This window comes from Ixodes scapularis, unplaced genomic scaffold (genome assembly GCF_016920785.2).
Source record: "Ixodes scapularis isolate PalLabHiFi unplaced genomic scaffold, ASM1692078v2 PGA_scaffold13__105_contigs__length_92229423, whole genome shotgun sequence".
NCBI classification, from domain to species: Eukaryota; Metazoa; Arthropoda; class Arachnida; order Ixodida; family Ixodidae; genus Ixodes; species Ixodes scapularis.
The window spans coordinates 44,265,652-44,286,849 of NW_024609839.1; the positions used below are offsets into that span (position 1 = coordinate 44,265,652).

Consider the following 21,198-nt stretch of genomic DNA (forward strand, 5'->3'; position numbering starts at 1 on the left):
AGGTGGCAATACAAAGCAGCAGAGGGAGATTAGCGGCTTTGTCCAACCCCCTTTGACCTCGTCTTCTGATAAGCCTCGAAACCTTCTTTTGTGTCTTCGTGTTGCTGTGAGCGAGTGCGAAGTCCACTTCTAGCAAATCAGAGGGGTGGCGCAAAACACGTGACCGCTCTCCGTAGGACAAGGACGCTTGGACGAAAATTTGTCATGTGATTCGCTCTGACGCGCTGATCGGCTACTGGGGCCGTAGTCTTTGCAGTATGCCAAGTTATGGCGAGTTGTAGGGGCCACGTAGGTCCGGTTTACAAAAAGGGGGGCGCCCGTCAGTGTATTCCTCATTCCTGTTTTTCGTGCGTTTGAGTCGCGGCCGTGATTTTTCGTTGTGAACGGCCGGAATACATCCATGCCAACTTTTCGGAAATGGTCGTTTATTTCGTCGGAGTCCATGGAATTATTGTGCTGTATTTGTTGGACGCGTTTCGACAAAGAGCTGCTCATCGGCGGCCGCGAGACTTCCGTTGAATGTGATCGACCGCCTTCAACCTCGGCATTGTGTTTGCGTTGTTTTGCGCTGCCCGAATCGGATTACGCATCTATCACGACAGAGGTGTGCTCATCGGCGACCGCGAAACTTCCGCTGAGTGTGAGCGACCGCCTTCATCCTCGACATTGTGTTTGTGGATAGTTCTGTGCTGCCCGAATCGGATTATGCATCTATCACGGATTACATGAGATCGCTGTTTTATTTGTAAGTACTCTGCAAGCATGCTTCTGATAGTAGTCCAAGAGGGCTATGTTCGACAAATGTTTGATTTCTCCTAAAAAGAAACGGAAGTGACGAAAGCGATGATATCGCGTTTGATTGGTTGGAAGGTCAAATGGCGAAAATAGGTAACTTATGTCATTTGAACCTCTAACCAATCAAACGCGATATCGTCACTTCCGCCATTCCGTTTATTTTAAGGAGTAACAAAACATTTGTCGAACATAGGCTCCCTGCTTCCGTTTCAATAGACCATTTTACGGTTTACAAACATGAACTGCCGCTTACGTCTATAGCAACTCCCGGTCGTACCGTCTTTGCAAGCCTGTCAGTTTTGTCCACGTCACCAGTGCAAGGAAGCATAAACGTCACAAGAAAAGTACAGTTGGAGATTCAACTAGGGCCTTCGGTTGTACAATTTGAAGGGGTTATGAAACAATATCCGGTTGAAATATTTGTGAGCTTACACGCACGGACCGCCACTGGTTTAGAAGCGTCTCGGTCGTGGTGGAATTGCGAGGATAAACGAGAACTATTTCTTTCAGTCTTGCCTTCGCCAATTTTGATGACGTGCGCGTGAACGTAGCTTTGCCCTTTGGCACGCTTGTAATTGCACGCACTTGCCCGCATAAGCAGAGACATGGCTGCGGCCAGATGACCTGCTTGCAATCGTCTATAGAGAATTTTGTAGAACCTGTTAGAACTTTGATTAACATAATAAAAAGTGAACCAGGCATTTGCAGTCATTTTCTCGTGCACTCTTTTGGGTTATTACGCCCTACTTTATGGGTGTTGGTAATCGCGCCTTTTTTATTTCCCTTTCTTGCGGTAATACACACAATTTAGAGGGCGTACTGCGCAGACATAACGCCCTAATGAAAAGGTGTACAGTGGAATCACGCCCTAATTGAAAGGTGTTCGGAATAACGCAGTCCTTTAAGGGTGTTAGGGAAAACACCCTATTTTAGGGGCGTTAGGAATAACGCCCTTTGTTTAGGGCGTTTTGCTACACCCAAATGGGTGTTAGTTATAGGACAAGCCATTTACACCCAGAAAGGTGTTACGATGTTTAGTGTGTACCCTGACGAAGCAGTTACTTTTGCTTCTGAAACTAACCATTGTGAAGTTTAAACGTAGTGAGTTGCTATTGTAGAATTGCTCTAAGCGAATTGTAGGAGTCGAACTTTAATTTGGGTTACTTCGTTTTTACAATGAATTATTAAATGAGTGGATATGGCTAAAAACCTCTTGAATTGGGCGGCACCTTACGCCACCTAAAACAGTGTTTCAATTTAAACTTAGTGACTCGATTTGGCGGAAACTTGTGAGTTCTAAAGACATGGAGCTGGAGTCTATTGAAACACGAATGATAAGCTAAGACGGCCTTGGCGACGCGACAAAAGATGAAGAAGTAAGGAACAGAAATAAGATAGAACGCGTGGCTAGGTTTGCGAATCATGAGAGTCATAACACTTACCTTACTTATATAGATACACTTCGAAACGAGTCTGGCATCTTGATAAGAAATATGTTGCTGTTTGATTGCCGACAACGACAGTACCACTTTTTGGAAACGGATAACTATTCCCAGGTTTATAGAAACATACGAGTTTATTTGCAATAGTCGAAGGTGTGGACTGGAGGGAATATGTATTCCCAAATTGATAAGTTACAAAAAGCAGAGGTATCATCTTATTGCTTCCATACATATACAAAATAATTGCAGCCAATACAGTTCGAACACCACGAATTGTAAAATATTTCCGTAAACTAAAAAAAAAAAAAAAACTTATAAAAAAAACGAAGGTTAAAATCTTAAATCTTGTTTGTGAAACTAAAAATAAAACTGATTGTCTTTTGACGGGCCGATTGCGTATCTATTGTCTGATAGAGATGAGCTGTAAAGTTATTTCGGAAGGGTTCTTTGAATATAATGAGGGCCATAATTAGATGGGGAGTTACCAACTAGCCAGGATTCAGCTAGAGCAAGGGTCGCTAACTCATTCAAGTGTGGACACCAAATATAGCCCAACCCCGAAAGGACGAGGGCCAACGGAGGTGGGGGGAAATATTTTGCTATTTTTTATAAAAAAAATAAAGAAACAAACAACATTGTTGTTTCACGTTGCAACGCAGCTGACTGTCCCAGCGACACTCCAGAGATGTTTTCAGACAAGGAACTTGATGCTTTCTGCTTTTTGTAAGCTCATCGTTCTTGCCCTCTTTAGCTTTTAGTTGCATGCATGCGTCTACTTAGAGTCCACGCCTGATGTTATAAAAATATCTGAAACACCGCCATACCACAGTACTGGCAGCTATCAATAGAATGAGATTCTCTCTTCACGCGGAAGTTTTTGCTTTTCTGTCAATTTTTATAACAACATTATATATATAAAAAAAATACTTTCATTTGAAAGGTATTGTCTGACAGCAAGAGCCCGAGCTCCTAGCTTTATCTGTGACCGTTACTCCTGCTGTGCAAGAGTTCGCGGAGCCGATGTGACTCCTTGAGCAAAAAGCTGACACTTGTATACTTTAGTACTAGTGGTATTGCCATTCCGGTTGATTTACGTGAGAAAGGGCTCCGAAGCAAATATTTAGACAAAGCAATACTTAATCATTAAGAAAAAAAAAATAGAATAGTGCAAAGTGCGTGAAGAGAGCAGAGCTCCTTTTCGAGCGGAAATGAATTGACAATATAAAACTATTATTTATGGCGCATGTGGCGCTCGAGGCATGCCGGGAGGCTTGTGGGTCGCATACGAGAGAGTCGCGGGCAGCGTGTTTGAAACCCCTGAGCTAGAGACAGTGGAAGGTGATGTATAGTGTAGAGGTTTTCCTCAGTGACGTCAAGGAAATGAACCAACTTCTTTTTCCCATTGTACGTTGTACTCCGTGGACAACCTAAAGCTACAAAATGCAGATACTACAAATGATACTGAAAGCCTTTTTTTTTTTCCATGGAATATATTTGATAGAAATTTGATTTTGTGGTTGTAGGCCAAAATAAACAACAACATTTCGAAGGACAACGAAATATCCACTGGTACAAAATCAGAATAACACTGGGCGGCCGCATTTGACAATGTTGATACCGGCTTAAACCAAACAGCCACAAGCCAACATGATCTCTACGTGATCGTCATTTGGACGCAGTTTCAGAAACATACACGGGCAGTGCGTTAAATATTCTAAAGCGGTTAAAAAAGAAAACAAGGTAAAAAAAAAAGCCTTATTGGGAAGTATTTTAAGTGCACCGAATTCAAAGTACTGCTTCAAGTAGGATTAGAAAACTTGTACTTTACACGAAGCACATTATCTGAGTATGTACTTGTACTTTCCGAAATACAACTTCCGACTTCAAAGTACATTCCTCAAATTTGGTCTTGATAAATGTGTATCACAAAATGATGCTTTGCCAACTCTGAAGAAATACTGGGAGGGATATTCTACTCTTACCAGAAAACGCAAGCAGACGACACATCGCTCCGTTTATTCTGCGGGCGGCTTTCCCGCAGCATCTCAAACGCTCGCCAGGTTGTAGCTCGGTCAGCGCGAGCGAGGAGGTTTAAAATATTAGGAGATATGACACTCGTATCGAGAGGATTCCTTGCAGAAGCCATAGGGTAAACATCATGCTCTCTCCTAGTGCGTTTAACCCCTTTGGGTGCAAGTCACTACAAGCGGCACCAAATTCACAACTGAATTAGGCGTCATTTCCGAAAATAACTACTCTGCGGCTTGTTGTTTTCGATCAATATTCGCTACCATTTTTGAAAATACCTGAGTCACCCCCAATTACCCCTAAAACAATGCATACCGGTAAAAAGAAATTGAATGAAAGGTTATTTTGAAAGCTTGTTTTAAAAAGTACTTTACTTTGAAAGTACAATGTATTTATAGTACTTTACTTCAAGTACATTGCGCCCAGTGTTACTTTACTCGAGGTAAATAACGTCCAATTTAGTTTGTATTTTACTTCATGCACTTTTTAGATGCACTTTACCCAACACGTGAAGAAACCTCGATTGGAGTTAATAATAGCCGTGGGCGCTATAACGCTCGTGTATTTTAAGCTAATGCACCCCTTGTGGCAAAATAAAGAGCCTCTATTTCGCTTACACAAGTAGCTCTTGTCTTACTTGCATGGTTAGCATCTCTCACATGATTCTATTCGCTCAGAAAACCCGTCAAATTTCAATCTTTCTTGTAATGCTCAGCGTGTTGGTTAACATGTTATGCATAAACTAGAAATAATGCACAAAACAACACATACTTCAACTTGATTCCCTGAAGAAACTGTGCAGATCGCTATAATGTGCGAAATAGTTACTCAAACTTTAGTGACAAAAAATGAAATATATGGCACTTGAAGTTATATATACTATATATAGACTCCTATATATAAAAGTGGTGTTCCCTAGCTTGTGAACACGCTAATCCCCGTAATTGAAATATTCGTTTTCTATTTTTTTTTCTTTTCGGCGCAGATCGTATATAATATGGCCCCTAAATTACGCGCAATATGCCTTGGGTTAACCAGCAACATTAAACGTAAGGAACCGATAAAAAGTAACGACTGAGCGAAAAGCACGGAAGTTTAATTAAAGCTTCTCGTTGCTACTCCTTTTCCACTCTTCCATTTCTCACCAGCACTTGAGGCTCATGCCTGTGTTCTAGAGCAGAAATTTTTTGTATTCTACGTTTACTAATGTCTGTCAGGTCCAACAGACTAAACGGCTATGCTAAAAGGGTTAAGATTAGGCACACTTTAAAAATGCGAGTCTTCACGAATTTAAGGACGAGTTTACGCCTTTATTATTGTCTAGCCTGGGCTACGTGGTCGGCTAGGTTTTCTAATAATGTAAAATAATTAACATTGAATAGCGTATGTAATTTGCGAAGATAATCTATTCGTAAACTTAAAACCAGCGGCACAAGAAAAATCTCAGAGGGCAGGCACGGTATAATGTTGCCTGTGTACCTGTAATTCGTGATTTTGTGCCCCTGCTTTGTTTACGCAAGTCCTCAATTTGAAGACACCCGACTCATCGACTCATTCATCCTGAACTGAATTCTTCCTGAATTTACCTGAACTGAATATTTCATGAATTTACCTGAATTCAATATGCATTCACCTGAACTCATTCTGAATTCATCCTGAATTCATCTTCAATTCACTTGAACTCACCCTGAGTTTACCTAAATTCATCTTGAGTTTACCTGAATTCATCCTGAACTTAATTTTCATTTACCTGAACTTATTTTGAATTCATTCTGAACTAATCTTTAATTCTCCTGAACTACTCCTGCATATAACTGAATTTATCTCGAGCTCCTTTTGAATCCACCTAAACTCATCTTGAATTCATCTGAACTCATTCTGAATTCACCCGGAACTCATGTTGAATCCACCTGAACTCAGACTGAACTCCTAAGTTCTTCCCTGTGCGATCTAAAGCCCGCAATCTCACCCCTCGACGCAGTGGACCCAAACCTGTACGCCATCGAGGACCACCTGGTGTTTCCGGAGCGTCCGTCGGACTACTACAGCTTCCGGAAGTCCCTGATGTACCCGTACGACAGGTTGGACCTCACCAATATCGACTCGAGTAAGCAGGAGCACGAGGTCTCGCTACAGGCCAGGCTGCCCTTCTTCGGCTTCTACTACAAGTACATCAAGGTGACACGGAGTAGTTCCTTACATCCTCGCACCTGGCCCTCAATGAGTCCATGCTGATTCGTTAAAAAACGAACTGTCTAATTGTTTTAACGCTCCTGCGTGATTAGTACTTACGATGTTCCTCCTTGTTTTCCAGGTTCACCTGAACGGGTACCTGCACTTTGGCGGCGCCCCTTCGGGATACAGCTTCCCCATCCGATTCCCGCTGAGGCCCGAGGACACGATCAGGGAAAAGGACCCGGCCCTCATCGCTCCGTGGCTCAGTTTCCAGAGCATGGTTTCGGACATTCCGGGTAAGATGGGCATCGTTTACGAGTCGTCTGTCATTAGGGAGTTTTAGTAGACCGTGTTTTCCGCTCCGCTAAGCCCCTCCGCTACCCAGAACTGTACAGCCAAGGCCGTCGGCGCGCAGGCGCAGTGACGGTTTGTTCGTAACGGAGGGTAAGCGGGGAGAAAACACGGTCTACTAAAACTCTTCTGTCACTGTTTTCGCCGGCTGTCCGGTTCCTCGCGTGCCCCGTACATTTCTGATGAAAACGGTCCCTACCACATTTAAATGACGTGGCAAAAGAGTCGCCCCCCCCACCCAAGTTGAAATGCCCTATTTATACCGTCCAAAAAATAGCCTACTGTGCGTTGCCTTCTTTGGCTGGTGGGCTGTGGGATAAGTTCTGAGCATGCGCAAACATTATTTGTGGGGGGAGTATCGGGCGCCATGCATGTTCCCACAACCTGGTGACTCATTATTTTATGCCTGGGTGAAAAGCTCTGGAAAGGTGTATGCGCGTGTCAGGAACAGCGTTCGTGGAGCTGGAAATCATCACCGATACACGTATGGCACTATCCTTCTTTTGGATGTGGTCAGTAGACCAGTGTCACGCTATAAACAAGCAAGCTCTGTACACTGCGTGTGCTTCAGTGCGAAGGCGACATTGCCAATATTTCGTAGTTTCCTCACACGTTAATATAAAATTCCAAGTTTTGATAACTAGGTTCATGCCGTATAGACCAACAGCTTCTAGAAACTAAAGCCTGCGCCCCCGCTGCGTGACGTCACTGCAACTAGACCAGCGAGCGGAAAAGCGGCAGTCGGCTTACCGGTGTGTGACGATCATGCAACAACTCTAACTTTTACAGTTTGCCTATGAAGTGACGACAGCTGAAAACACTAATGATACAACAAAATGGTGAGCTGGGACAGTTGGTTCATTATACGGAAAGAAACGTGCCAAAACTGGGACAGAGTAAAGAAGACGAAAACAAAGGTCCTGTGTTGTCGTCTTCTTTACTTTGGCCCAGTTTTTGGCGCTTTTTTTTTCCGTACTAATAATACGTATTAGCGACTACACCCTATTTAACTTAATCTCCTTTGTAAAACCAAAGCGCTGTTCTGAAATCGTAAATATTTTAATTTGAAACATATTTTTCATATCCAGGTTTACCACCATAATTAGAAAATATCTGAAGTATTATTTTACGCCTTGTGCCTTCCAGGTAGTTTCCTGAAACATAAAATAAAGGAACAGCACACTCTCGACCTCCCGCCACAGGCTGGACCACTGATCTCAATGACAATTGCTGGATCGCGCTTGCCGCTCCCGCAAGTGAAGCCACCGGACGCAACCCCGCTGGGATACGATTTCCCGTTTTGCTAGCTTTTTGCTGCGGTTTTCCAGCGTGCTGTAGACACGTTTTCTACTCGTTCGTCGTCATTCGCCGAGGAAGTTTTTTGAGACTCTGTGTATTCTTGAGACTTGCCGTTGTGAACACGTGGAAAATTTTACGAAAGTGCAGTGTCGCAGGAAAAAGGCACAACGCGTCGAAAGGAAGGGCTGGCGGCGTGTTCAAGGCTTCCTTGGCACGCCGAAGTGCCGTGTCTCTGTGCCTTCGCGCGCTTGGATACCGACCAAGAACCGACGCCGTGTGAATGTGTTTAGCGAGTGCAATGTGCGTGAAGCCGTATCAAAAGGTACAACTCGTCGAAAACGTGTCGCCGGTGTCGCGGCGTGATCAAAGCTTCCTTGGCACGCCGAGTGATGCATCTTTGTGCCTTCGCACGCTTGGATACCGGTCAAGAATTGACGCCGCGCCAAAGTTCTGAACATGTGTCGCGCGTAGATGCCTTTAGATCATTTATATATATCGGCCACGGAGTTCTGGATCGTCCACCTGTTCCGGTGAGTTGCTACCAATAAAAGGGGGAAATCTGTACGTGTTCTTATGTACTATATTAACCATGGCTATGGCCCAAATCTACTCTAATAGATTCCGTGGGAGCACGAATAGGGCAACGTTGTGGAGCCAGGGGGGTTTTCGAAAGCAAAAGTACAAGACGGCGAGAATGAAAATCTTTGAAGCGCGGCCGATATGGTCGTGTGCAATCTGTTGACCAATTACAATTAGGCGAGCCGCGCTCAAACGTCAAGTGCAATTAAGTAGGTTGATAATAAGCCAGCACTGATCAGTGATGAGGAGCTGTTGTGCACGGTATTGTGTAAATCGTCTAAGGACGAAAAAAAGACGTACGTTCCCCCCATCTTCCGTCGCTAGTGGACGCTGGATTAAGCTCGTTCCTAAACCGCGAGGGGAAAAGACGCTGATCCAGAGGCACGAACAGCTTCACGCACATTGCACTCGCTAAACACATACACACGGCGTCGGTTCTTGGTCGGTATCCAAGCGTGCGAAGGCACAGAGACACGGCACTTCGGCGTGCCAAGGAAGCTTTGAACACGCCGCCAGCCCTTCCTTTCGACGCGTTGTGCCTTTTTCCTGCGACACTGCACTTTCGTAAAATTTTCCACGTGTTCACAACGGCAAGTCTCAACAATACACAGAGTTTTCAAAAAACTTCTTCGGCGAATGACGACGAACGAGTAAAAAACGTGTCTACAGCACGCTGGAAAACCGCAGCGAAGGCTAGCAAAAACGGCAAATCGTATCCCAAGCGAGTGCAGTCCGGTGGCTTCACTTGCGCTGCAGCGAACAAGCGGGGAAGCGCGATCCAGCAATTGTCATAGTTGTATTTTCCTTTTGTATTTAAAATGTACGAAAATACGTGACGGCTCGGTAATCAGTGAGTGAACTGTTTTATTTTAAAATAATTAGTTTTAATAGAGTTAAGCAAACGCGACACCAAATCTGGCTGATTGACTACGTGTCAGAAGGCCATCGTGTAATAAATGAACGTGACAAAATGTATAGTTAGTCTCACGAGACTTCCTTTTTGCCCCCGTTTCTGGTTTAGTATGTCGGTCTACAGAGATGTGGTTCATTCAGACTTTATTTTTAAAACAATGGTAACTTTTTTTGGAAAACAGACAGTTTCTCTTTAACTGGAGCAGACCTTGCATCCAGCCTAAGGCATAATTTCTCTATCTGCCAACTTTGTTGAGAGTTCCCTCAACAAAGGAAGGAACTCGTTTGTTTGTCGACTCCCTTGCACAAGTGTCCAGCTCCTCGAACACTGGCAGCGTAGCTAGTGTCAGGTCCCTGACAACTTTTCGTTGGTCACGTAACCGCAAGAACTGAGCGATGCGATGGGACGACATAAGCTTGTTCGCAACAACTTCAGCATGCATTACCGCAGTGACGACCAGTTGGGTTAAAAGATACAGTCCCCCTCAATTGAAAGCATGTGTCAGATGATGAACCACTGCACGCATCGGGAGGAAGTGTTCCCCTAAAAACCAAATGTTCTTTGCGGTATAAGCCTCTGTGACTGAACGTTTTCACTCACAGAGGCGAAGTATCCATCTACGTAGGTCAGAATGGGAGTTTTGGACGACAGCGCTGCTAAATCATAGTCGGTGATGCCAAGTGCAAAAGCTAGAACACAAAGCAAAATACTCTGCGGAGGTGACTCGCACGCGAAAACAAACAAAATGTTTCAAAACACTTTGGGGTGCACGGTTACTCGTTTTAAAAGCAACTCTTTGAGAACACAAAAAATAAAAAATAGAGTTGTTTATTATATTACCGTTTTTCTGGGCACATCGAGAATCCGGAAGTACAAGAATGCAAGTATAAAACAAAAATCCGCCAAACCAACATACCTTCGAAGAGCTTGCAGCTTGAAGCTACTTTCTCCGGGACCACCTCAATCCATTGAGTTCGCCGTTGCCCATCGTTTGGGAAGGAGAATTTGTGAACCTTTGATTCTCCGGCATAATTTCTCCGACACCACGACACAGAACACATATAAAGCATTAATCCTCACATTGGCACGCACGAAAACACTAGAGATTCTATTCGCCGACGGCCGCAGTGAATACGTAGGCGTCTTGTCTCCACATTTTCAACGGCTTTCTATGTAGCCAGATTGCGCGGCGCACCTAAAGTCTGGCTTTTCTTCACTTGCGAGCCGCATGCTGTCTATAAAACTGCCTCGTCATGTTGCGTTATCTTTCTTTTATTATTATATTAAATGCAGTCGGTACAAAATGTACAACCTATAACACACATTCCATCTTTAACGCTTAGACCGAACGCAACGGAGATAACAGAGCATTAAAAAAAGAAAAAGAAAAAAAAGTGTTTTCCCCGGGCTATCTGGAGTGCTTCGTCAGCGTCGTCGCAGATGCTCGGCGGTGAAAACCGCCTGCTGACTCCATTCGCTCGACCTAAAGTGAGTTAGCCGACGTATCAAAACGAAGCGCCGCCCAGGCCGTGGTTTCTAGAAGCTGTTGTCTAGACACGAGGGCTAATTTCACTACCGTCGTTGTTTGGAGCACGGCCTTCGAATAGGGCAAAAAATATCTTTAAAAATCCGGCAATCGCTTTTTTCCCTGCTGAAGGGATACTCCGGCAAATTTTTGAGCTATCCCAACTAACTATACTTTCTGAATCCCGGGCCTTTACCCTTTCCGGCATGCTATTTAGTATCGCGAATGTCATAATAGTTATTGTAAAATCGGCAAAAAAAAATGAAAAAAATGTGACGTTTACAAATCTCGGTATTGCGAAATTAGGGCGCAGATCCTGAGGATGAGGAGGGGAGGGTACGGAGGGGAGGGTACGGAGGGGAGCAACGTTAGAGGGGAGGGTATGCCCCACCGTGACTTCCCCTCCTTCTCCTTAACCTGCTAAACTTAGCGGGGAAATTTTTCCGCTAAATTTTTAGGGAAAAGTTTTCCGCTAAAATTTGAAGGAAAATTTTGTCCGCTAAATTTAGCGTGAAAAAGTCCAGGTTACCTGTCACATGACTTCGTGATTTTTACCTGTGGCTGTCACACGACTTCCTCTCATATCACCCATAAACAAATACAGTTTCTCCGCTAGATTTAGCGGGAAAATTGACGTCACGGGACCTCATCGCTAATTCAATTTCCCGCTAAATTTAGCGGGGCAGTTACGCCGACGGCGACGCCGAGGCCGACGCCGCGAAACGCGGAAAGAGGAGCCTAAGAGCTGCGCTCTAATATACCCGCAATTTCCAGTGCCATGACGTCAGTGGCAGGCAGGCTTGCCAGTCGAGCAAGCAGTCAAAAAATAGACTACGCCAAGCATCCAGTGTGAATACGCCTCGCAAGTGGGCTCATTTTCGTCTTCTACGCATGAGAAAGGAAGTAGCGGTGGCGTCAGAACGCCGAGTTCTGATTGGCTGATCGCGACCCCCTATTGAGCGTCGTCTGCTCCTTTGCAACGTCATCTGCTCGCAACATCGTCTGCGTCTGTCTTACCTTTCCTGCAACTTTCGGAGCGAACTCGACTTCGCCTTTAAGGGTTGGCAGACGAAATAACTCGAGCGGTACGTTGTTTTCGTCTAACAACTAGCAGATGCGCATCAAGGAGGGAAGTCAAAGGACTCACTGGCGAGGTGTCCCGGGGCGCCGAGGTTTGTTTGCTTAGTGTCCGCAAGTTCCCTCCCAAATACTTTTTACCTCCATTCGTGTGCGGCAAGACCCCTCACTCTTTAACGGCGCCGGCGGGTTGGCGCAGTTAACGTCGTCTGCTTTACGTCTGCTAGTCAAAGCGATGGCTGCTTTGCCTTTCCTGCGTCTGTCGGAGATTCGCCGCTTTTTCACCGGCGAGAGTCACCGTTGCCTCGGGAAACAAGGAGATAACAAGAGGAAGAAATTGACCTCTTAATCTAAAATTGAGGTCAGCGATCAAAGTATAACACGGGAAGGGTTCACAAGGGTCGCGCGGGCATATTCCATTCAGCACGTCAGCCGGTCGTGGGCAGACGGTCGCCGAGTCGCGGAGTGCCTGCTAGGCCTAACTGCCCAGCTCGTTTGGTCGCGTTCGGTGGAATCGTCGCCGTTGGAGCTTTTCCCCGGTGTCTGTGGATCCAGCGTTCTTGTTCGTCGTGCTCTGTTTCAAGTAATTTTTACTTTTTTTTTTTTTGCTGCTTGAAGTCAGGACGCGTGAGAAGCTCACGTAGAAAAATAAACGTCCGTGGGTCGTCGCGACCGCGACGCTGTCGGCCATGCTGATTTGATCGTAAGAAGGGCGTAAGACAGCTTCGGAGCTGTCGTAGGATTTCGCCGTAACCTGCGCAAAACTTACGAAAATTTCGTTTCGTGAATACGAATTTGTTCTTAAGTTTTGTCTTACGCACATTTTTGGCGTAAGATCATTTCGTGAATCTGGCCTCTGCACTTCCGAAAGTCGCAGGAAACGTAAGACAGACGCAGACGACGTTGCGAGCAGACGACGACGCAAAGAAGCAGACGACGCTCAGATAGGGGGTCGCGATCAGCCAATCAGGGCTCGGCGTTCTGACGTCACCGCTACCCCCTGCGCAAGGAGCAGACGAACTTGCCCTCCGCATAAGCGGTAACAGTGTCGCGCTCTGTTCATTGTCAGTCACGCAATAGTTGCTCTGTTTCTGTCTCTTTTAAACCGAGGTTTGTTTAGTTAGTGAGAATTAGCTTGTTTATTTATCGAGGTGGTCCATTTGATTAAAACTGTATGACAACAGTTTTCATAATTACATCGGCTTGGTCTAAAGCAAGTACACGCTGCAGAACGGACATATGTTCAAACGTTCTTTATTTAGCTACGAAATTAGACTGCATTTATGATCCCCACGGCACTATTTTTTAATGATATGTTTACCGTTGATGTCTGAACTTGTGAATTTTCATGTTCAGATGATTTTCCCTTTATACTAGCATTACAACTGAAACGTGAGCATGGTCATGCCGAATTGCCCTATATCTGTAACCTTACGAAAATGTATAAGCATCCCCTCCTCGCAGAAATCCCATTTAGGCACAGCGAGGTAACCCGAATAAATAAATAAATAAATAAACGGCAACACAAGTTCCGGTAGATTGTAGCGATAATTTGAGAATCCCCATACTACATCTGTTGGCATTTGAGCGGACTATTGTAATTCGGAATTAAAAACAGCGCGAAAAGACGAGGACCAGACAAAGAAGTGACACGGACGTCCATGTCACTTCTTTGTCTGGTCCTCGTCTTTTTGCGCTGTTTTTAATTCCGAAATATGTTCCAACTCGCCCAATCCTCAACTTTGGGACTATTGTAAGCTGGAAGTATGAGCTCATATATTGGTGAACTGCTTCCACGGCACATTGTGTGTCTTGATTGTTACCTGTACAAGAAGCCAGCGCACTCGTACCCTGGCTTCCTAGACCTGCTGCGGAAACAGCGACCACAATGCCTGTATAACAGAAGGGTATTATTGTAGTCCTCAATTTGGAGCCAATTTAGTATTGGGTATTTCCTACAAAGAATATCATATGGCGGTTAAATAAGCCTTTTCTGTATTGCGTGTTCTTGATACCTGAGCAGACAACCAAGTCGAGCAATGGTAAACAAATTAAATAGTAAAGGTAAAAAGAAAAAAAGAAAAGAGGCTAGTGTTTTCCGCTTATTAGTACTGGAGAAGTGCCCTTCCTTAATAACGGAATTATGAAAGGACACGAATCCTTGTCTGCCCGACAGCGAGGTGATGTGCCTTCTGCTTCTTTACGACATACTGGAGTGACGTGTGCGGACATGTTTTTCTGCAGAGTCTGGCGTCTACTTCCGGTTGTTTCGTATCGGCGAACCGAGCTACAGGGACCCTGATGGATGGCTGGAGAAGCGGGCCATCGAAGACTTCCGGGAAGGCATGATCGGAGCCGCAGACTTCAAGCCCATCTTCGTGGTGATCGCCACCTGGAGGAACGTCACTCTGACGGGGATGCAGAACAGAAACAACATCAAGGTGGGATGATCTGTGCGATCACTGATAGAATGAGAGCGTCAGAGAGGAGCCGCAGTTGCCCCACCTCCAGAGCGAGCTTTTTTATAAGCGCTTCGGGAGCCTTGAGCGTGCACGCGCAGTCAAAGCACAGGGAGAAGAAACGCGTCCGTGCTGGAGGGAAAGAGACAGTGTCTATAGCAGCTTATCGAAAAAGGACAGACGTTTACGCTTCTCTGTAATGCGAAATTAAAGCGCAGCACTTGAGGTGTGTTGATTTTGTGATATACCCCGTGGCCTGTGAAGTTACATGACGCCACAGTTTTCCCGCTAAATTTAGAAGAAAAATTGACGCCACGTAACCTCAACACCAATTTAGTGTCCCCGCTAAATTTAGCGGGGACAATGGCGTCACATGACTTCGTGCCACGTCACACATAAACAAATTCAGTTTCCCCACTCGATTTAGCGGAAAAATTGACGTGACGTGACCCCAACACTGCGCATTCAGTTTCCCCGCTAGGGAAAAGTGAATTGGTGTTGAGTTCATGTGACGTCAGTTTTGACGCTATATTTAGCGGGGAAACTGGATGCGCAGTGTATAATGGGACATCACAGACCTATACACCAATTCGGTTTCTTCGCTAAATTTAGTGGAGAATTGGATAGGTGTATAGGTCTGTGGCGTCCCATAATGCAACGCGCGCGGTTACACCTACGGCGACGCCAACGCCGATATATACGCGAAAACGAGCGCATAAGAGCTGCGCTCTAAAAAAGGAAAGGTTGACAAAAACAGTGCCCATGAACAGGTTCCTGGAGTGGTTTACACCAGGTATTCATCGACCATTTGGTATTAGGTGTAAAAAGCACCTTGAAGAAATTTGTTCTTCTCAATTGCGCCCAGCCGTGCATTACAGAATATAGCTTTTCTAGGATTGCGGTGGCGGAAACGTCTGATAAAAATGAGCTAATCGTTAACTGTTTTATTCGTTTTATTGTTTCTTTATTAAGAGTTTACAGACATGTTAAAAAAAAAGCCGTGAAAGCTACACTGATGAGGTTTATGGAGGTGAGTTATACGACGAGGTGGACATAATACTACAGGGGTTGGTCTTCACTATAAGCCAGTTAATGAAATAAAACTTATTCATTACCTTGTTTATTTATTAAACATAAAGATCTGAGTTCAATGAGAAACTTACTGAGCGTCATAAAAAAACGCTAAATAAGTACATTTTAGAAATATTTGGGGCGCGTAGGAAGCGCGGTACTGCGCTAAAGTTACCACTCGTGGAACAGGCGCGAGGCTACTGGTACGAAAACGCTCCCGCGCAGTTGTTCCGCGTCTCATCCGCGTTTTCGCGCCGGTAGCATTGAGCCCGTTGCACGAGCGGTAACTTTAGTGCACCACCGCTCCTCCCATGTGCCCCAAATTATTTAATGGTTGTCGATAGCGCTCAGAAACCTTTTAACCTAAACTATGTTTATCAATTCAATACCTAAATAGTTAATTACCCAGTTTCAGCTTATTATACGTCACATCGGAACGGCCTGCTATGTCACGTCCCCCTGACCGCATAACCCACATTCACAAACCGAATTAGTGTTGCTTTCATCGCTTTTCTAAAATAAATCCGTAATAATAATTAAAAAAAAAACACACACACATTGTGCAAGGTAATAGTACAAAAATAATGGAAACACTCGCCACCACTTCTTCACATCATCGTAAAAAAAAAAAAAAAACCCTTACAAGTTTACTTTAAAAATCGGTTAATACTGTGCACTAAATCCGCGGCATACAACCCAACGTGCCACAGCGATTGCACGATGTAAATCATTTCTTGCTTCAGACGAACACATACCAAGTGGTCCTGGCGAGTAATGAGCGGAGGACGTACGTGATGTTCAACTACGAGAAGATCGACTGGATCGCGGTGAACGACGTGAACAACGGCGAGAACGGCGAGAACCCCTTCGTGGGCTTCAACGCGGGCAACACGACCAGGTACTACGAGTTCCTGCCGTACTCCCAGGAACCCCGCGTCAAGAACCTTCCGCAGCATGGCGAAGGGAACGGAATCAAGGGACGCTACATCTTCCAGATCGACGAAGAGATCTGGCACGGCTCGTGCATCAAGTGGGGTCAGTATCAGTAATGGCATAGACCAAGACGAGCGTGGGCTATAGACGTCAGCTGGGGGCAGAACGCTTTTATTATTCTTTCCCACACATTCCGAACAGATGGCCGTGGGGTTTAGGGCCACAGATGTCTTTCTTTGTGTAGTCAAAGAAATTATCCTCGAAGACCTAGAAAATCGCGTTATCGGCAAATTTATTATGTTTCTGTCCACCAACATAAAATATCGAAACATACACAAAGAAATGTCACGCTTTTAAGGTGTAAAAAGGGTGTTACGGGGACTTACACCCATGGCTACACCCTTTCAGCACCTTTATTTCAAGTAAAACACAATTTTTAATCCTGGAATAGGGTTCTGTTGCAGGGAACGCCTTTCACTTATGAAGAGTGTAAAAAGGGTTCGAAAAAAGTGCAACGGTGAAGTGAGATCACCCTTCATTTTTGAAGGGTGTTTGCTGCACTTACATGTACTTCAAACAGCTTGTTTTTTTCGACTAAGTGAAGTAAGGGTTGCCTAGACTAATGCTTTTTACCTTTAGATACCTTCCTTGAACACAAAAAAGCAGCACACGTGCAACTTTCGTAATTGCGAAAATGGTCGCCTGCGAATGGGTGTCTTTGACTTGTCGATCACATAAGTTGGTAGAGCAGTCCACAGGTTCGGGATTCCTATGTCGTGCGCAATCCATTGCATTTGTATTTCCTATTTCTGCCCATGCGAGAACTGTTTGTGATGCTTGCTGCTTATAAACTTGTTGCTTGTCAAATAGTATCCCGAAAATGGATCGCCAACATCCTATTTTTAGGGTTTTCACCAACATCCTAAGATTGCTGCTGTAACACCTTTAGGGTGTTAACCCTGGGACAAGCTGATGTACACCCTTAAGAGCGTCAAACGTTTTAGTGGGTAGCTTTCTACTTAGGACAGTTTTGGTGCATGTCGGGGCTGCTTAACTTGGGAAGCGAGGTGTCCAAGTTGGACAACTGTCTATCAAGAGACATATGCTGCATCGGTTGTCAGAAAGCGTCCCAGCCTTGGAAGTTCCACTCGATTCGCCAACGACCGCTGACCGCCATCGGCGATTGTCGCTGAAAGGGAGTTTATCGCTTGTCTATACCACTGCAGCTGACTAGACTTCTACCAAGCGGGACTCGTCCATAAAGGGAAGGTGAAGGGGTGCTTGCATTTGAAAAGATAAAGTGAAAATGTTAATGTGGGCACTTAAAAATGAGGTGTCACAAGTTTTCTTTAGATTAGATCTTAATATTAAGAGCGTCCTAATCGCAAATTAAAACTTCGACGTAGCCATGCCCGTTGTGGCGCTCTGAGCACAGGAGAACAGTAAAGCGGAGAGAAACACCAGCGAAAGCGACGTGAGATGACCCTTGCTCGCCACCACGGCAATATATATATATATATATATATATATATATATATATATATAACAACTTGGTCTCCACTAAACTGGCTCGGGGATGCCAGCGATGATGTCACGACGCTTTGGACAGATAACAGACGGCGAAAGGACTTGCATACCCAGCGACAAATGCTGCACATCTTTGACAAAATAAATGCGGTTTACGTTTACTTCTGCCCGAGTTAAGTGCGAGAACAAATTTCACGGGACAAAAAGCTATAGGAGTTCGCTCCTAATTAAGATTTCTCGAAAAGTGCTTCAGATTCATGTCAGCAACAAACACGGGCTGTTTTCTCTGTTTTCCAGAGCTGGTCCCGGGTCGTACCACTTCCCGTCCTCGGCTGACCTTCTTCCCCAAGTACGCCAGCATGTTGGGAGGAGCCATCATCAACGTGACGGGACCCTGCTTCGAACCCAACGAGAAGATCGAGTGTCAGTTTCAGGACATGTCGGGCCACAAGTTGCCGGCCATCTACAGGGACACCAACCACGCCAGCTGCCTCATGCCTCCGGTCATGTTCCATGGCTACGTGGATCTGACCGTGTCCCAGGGCAGCAAGGACGCCATGTTCAGCGGGCGCTTCTACGTCCGTAAGTGATCCTCAACAAACGCAAAACAAACTTCTGTTTCTTTAAAAAAAAATATGTTTTATTTAACCAAATTAGATTGGGAGAAGCACGGCCCTTACATGGGTTGTTTTTCTTGTAATGATTAGGCGTGGAAAAGTGCATGGAAGAGGGAACCCGCCGTTACTCGGACTGGCCAATTCGTTAGCCTTCTTCTGGAAACTGTTGTGATGGGCTTTTTGTGGAACATCCCAGAAGGAAGCAAGAAGGCCAACCCCTGGAAAGGGAAGAGGGATCGGGGAATGTACGGACAGGACACAAGAAGTCCCGAACGATTCATTAGGAGCCTGCACACAGCTGATACCACTTTATTAATTTTGTATTCTTGAGACTTAAATAACGGGTAAACTCGTCCATGAAGCATACGAAGACTCGACAACGAGGCATACGGATATCCTGATTCTCTGTGTGTACTTAATGTCTCTCGGATGAAGCAAAAAAAAAAATATATATAATAATAACTGAGGCCTCTTGATTGGCTGCATCATCGTAAAATCGGAACGATTGGTTGATGGCGTGCGGCGGGGGGGGGGGGAGGTTACCACGAGAGCAAGGATTTCGAGGGGTAAGGATTGGCAGTTGTGAGAGCCGCCCCGGCACACTGCCCGCCTTTGGTTTCATGCAGAGCCTCCAGAATTAGCAGCAGAAGACATCGAGATTTTGGACGACAACGACAAGGCCGAAAGGCCCGAGAACATTCGCATCAAGTGGCACCCGCACAAGCTTATCAATAACAACAACACCAACGTCCAGCTCCACCTGTGGGGATACAAGTGAGGCTTCGTCTACGTATCGTGTGTCACGAACGTACGCTTTACCGGGTCGACCCAATCAGCGCGAAAAATGAAGGGATGCGAGCGAATGACAAAACTTATAACAAGATCTGAAAAAAAAAAAAAAAAAAATGATGTGCTAACTAGTGAGAAAGTGAAACGTCGTGCTCACTATCCCTGCACACATCAAATCTTATTGGCCTAATTGTATTTCAAGCCTCGTCATTCACTCGGATCCTCTTACTGTCCGCCGTGATTTGTAGCCTCGTGCTCTGCAATAAAGTGAATTAACGGACAAGCAAAGGGACTCGATTTCGTGTATTGCGAGGAGGTAGGACTTTTTAAAAAATGCTAATGTTCCTAAAAGCCTATACGGTTTAATCGAATGTGAGCTAGTGACTGTCCCTTTGCGAGTTCCACGGGAATTTTCACGGTGACCTTATGCCGAATCTTTGGTTCTTGCTGACCGCAGTGACGACCTGGAGTACCCTCAGTTGACGTACATCGACTCGCTGTCGGGAAGCATGAGGAACGGCGACATGCGGTACACCATCAACGTTGAGCAGTTCCGGGAACGGTACAACTGGGACAAGCTTAACTACCAGTTCGGCTTCCTCAGCATCAACCTCACCGACCCCAGCGTCATCGCCAAGGATTACAAGAATTCTCCGTAAGAGGGTGTAGCATTTTTGTTTTTCTCCTCGAACCGATGTCGTTTTTTTTTCAGGTTCCATAACAGCACCGCACTAAAAACTACCGTGCTACGCGGAGTTATTGTTCTGAGCTTGTTAACTTATTGCGGTCTAGTTTTGATTAGATTAGTTTAAGAGAAAGTTAGTCTATATGAGGTTGCATTATTATGTTTTTGACGCTACAGCGCCCAATTTCCTTTACTGTTCACCAGGCTGGAAATGTGCGTAGAACGGTATTTTGTGCACAAAACAAAATTAAACGAACTTGAATTTGTGAAGAAATGTTCATTGGTTGTATATGATGTCATCACTAGCTGTTCACGCTTCTCAAGCATCTAGTGATCACAACTGGACAAATCTGAGCCGCGGGTTGTGTATTTAAAACCAGTGAAAGCAGATCTGAATATACGACAAGCTAGGAAGTCTTTGTTCCACACATGGCATAAAAAGTCTCGCGCAAATGCTGTGCACTCAGAAGAAGTCTCAATCAGAACGCTTGTGTCTCCTGTAGCACCATCTGGAGCAGACCGATGCCCCTGGCCTGGTACTTTTCCCACCAGTGGGAGCGGAGGTATGGCAGCGGATGGAAGGACAAGTTCTGCGACGACTGGTTCCAGCGGGAGAAGAACTCGGACCGCTTCGCGCTCACCCTGTGGCGGTGCCCGTGCACCATGAAGCAGTCTGACTTTGACCGTGGCCGATTCGCCCCGGACTCCAACTGCAACACGTACAGCAAGAAGTGCGAGCCGCTGCACAAGGGAGCCCAGCACTGCGTCCGAACAGGAAGGCCATCGTGAGTCGGAACTTTAATGACTCTGTTCTTGTTCCAGGGGTTCAAACAGTAGTCTTGCACACTCTTGAAAGAAAAAAAAAAAAAGCCCGTGCTTCAATTTTTTTTTGTAGCACACTGGGTTTAGCCGATCACTATGATAGATTAAGCA

General features: G+C 45.3%; 1 protein-coding gene across 5 annotated transcripts in view; it reads left to right on the forward strand.

The window, feature by feature from the left end:
• Positions 1-21,198, forward strand: part of LOC8033240 (protein mesh) — a 46,736-nt gene that overhangs the window by 6,067 nt on the left and 19,471 nt on the right. For all 5 annotated transcript variants that reach the window (XM_029970862.3, XM_040210788.3, XM_040210787.2 and 2 more), the window contains exons 3-10: positions 6,247-6,443; positions 6,580-6,736; positions 14,429-14,625; positions 16,458-16,749; positions 18,472-18,756; positions 19,418-19,565; positions 20,038-20,235; positions 20,769-21,050. In XM_029970862.3, coding sequence (XP_029826722.2) covers positions 6,247-6,443; positions 6,580-6,736; positions 14,429-14,625; positions 16,458-16,749; positions 18,472-18,756; positions 19,418-19,565; positions 20,038-20,235; positions 20,769-21,050 — 1,756 coding nt within the window. The remainder of the gene's footprint in view (positions 1-6,246; positions 6,444-6,579; positions 6,737-14,428; positions 14,626-16,457; positions 16,750-18,471; positions 18,757-19,417; positions 19,566-20,037; positions 20,236-20,768; positions 21,051-21,198) is intronic.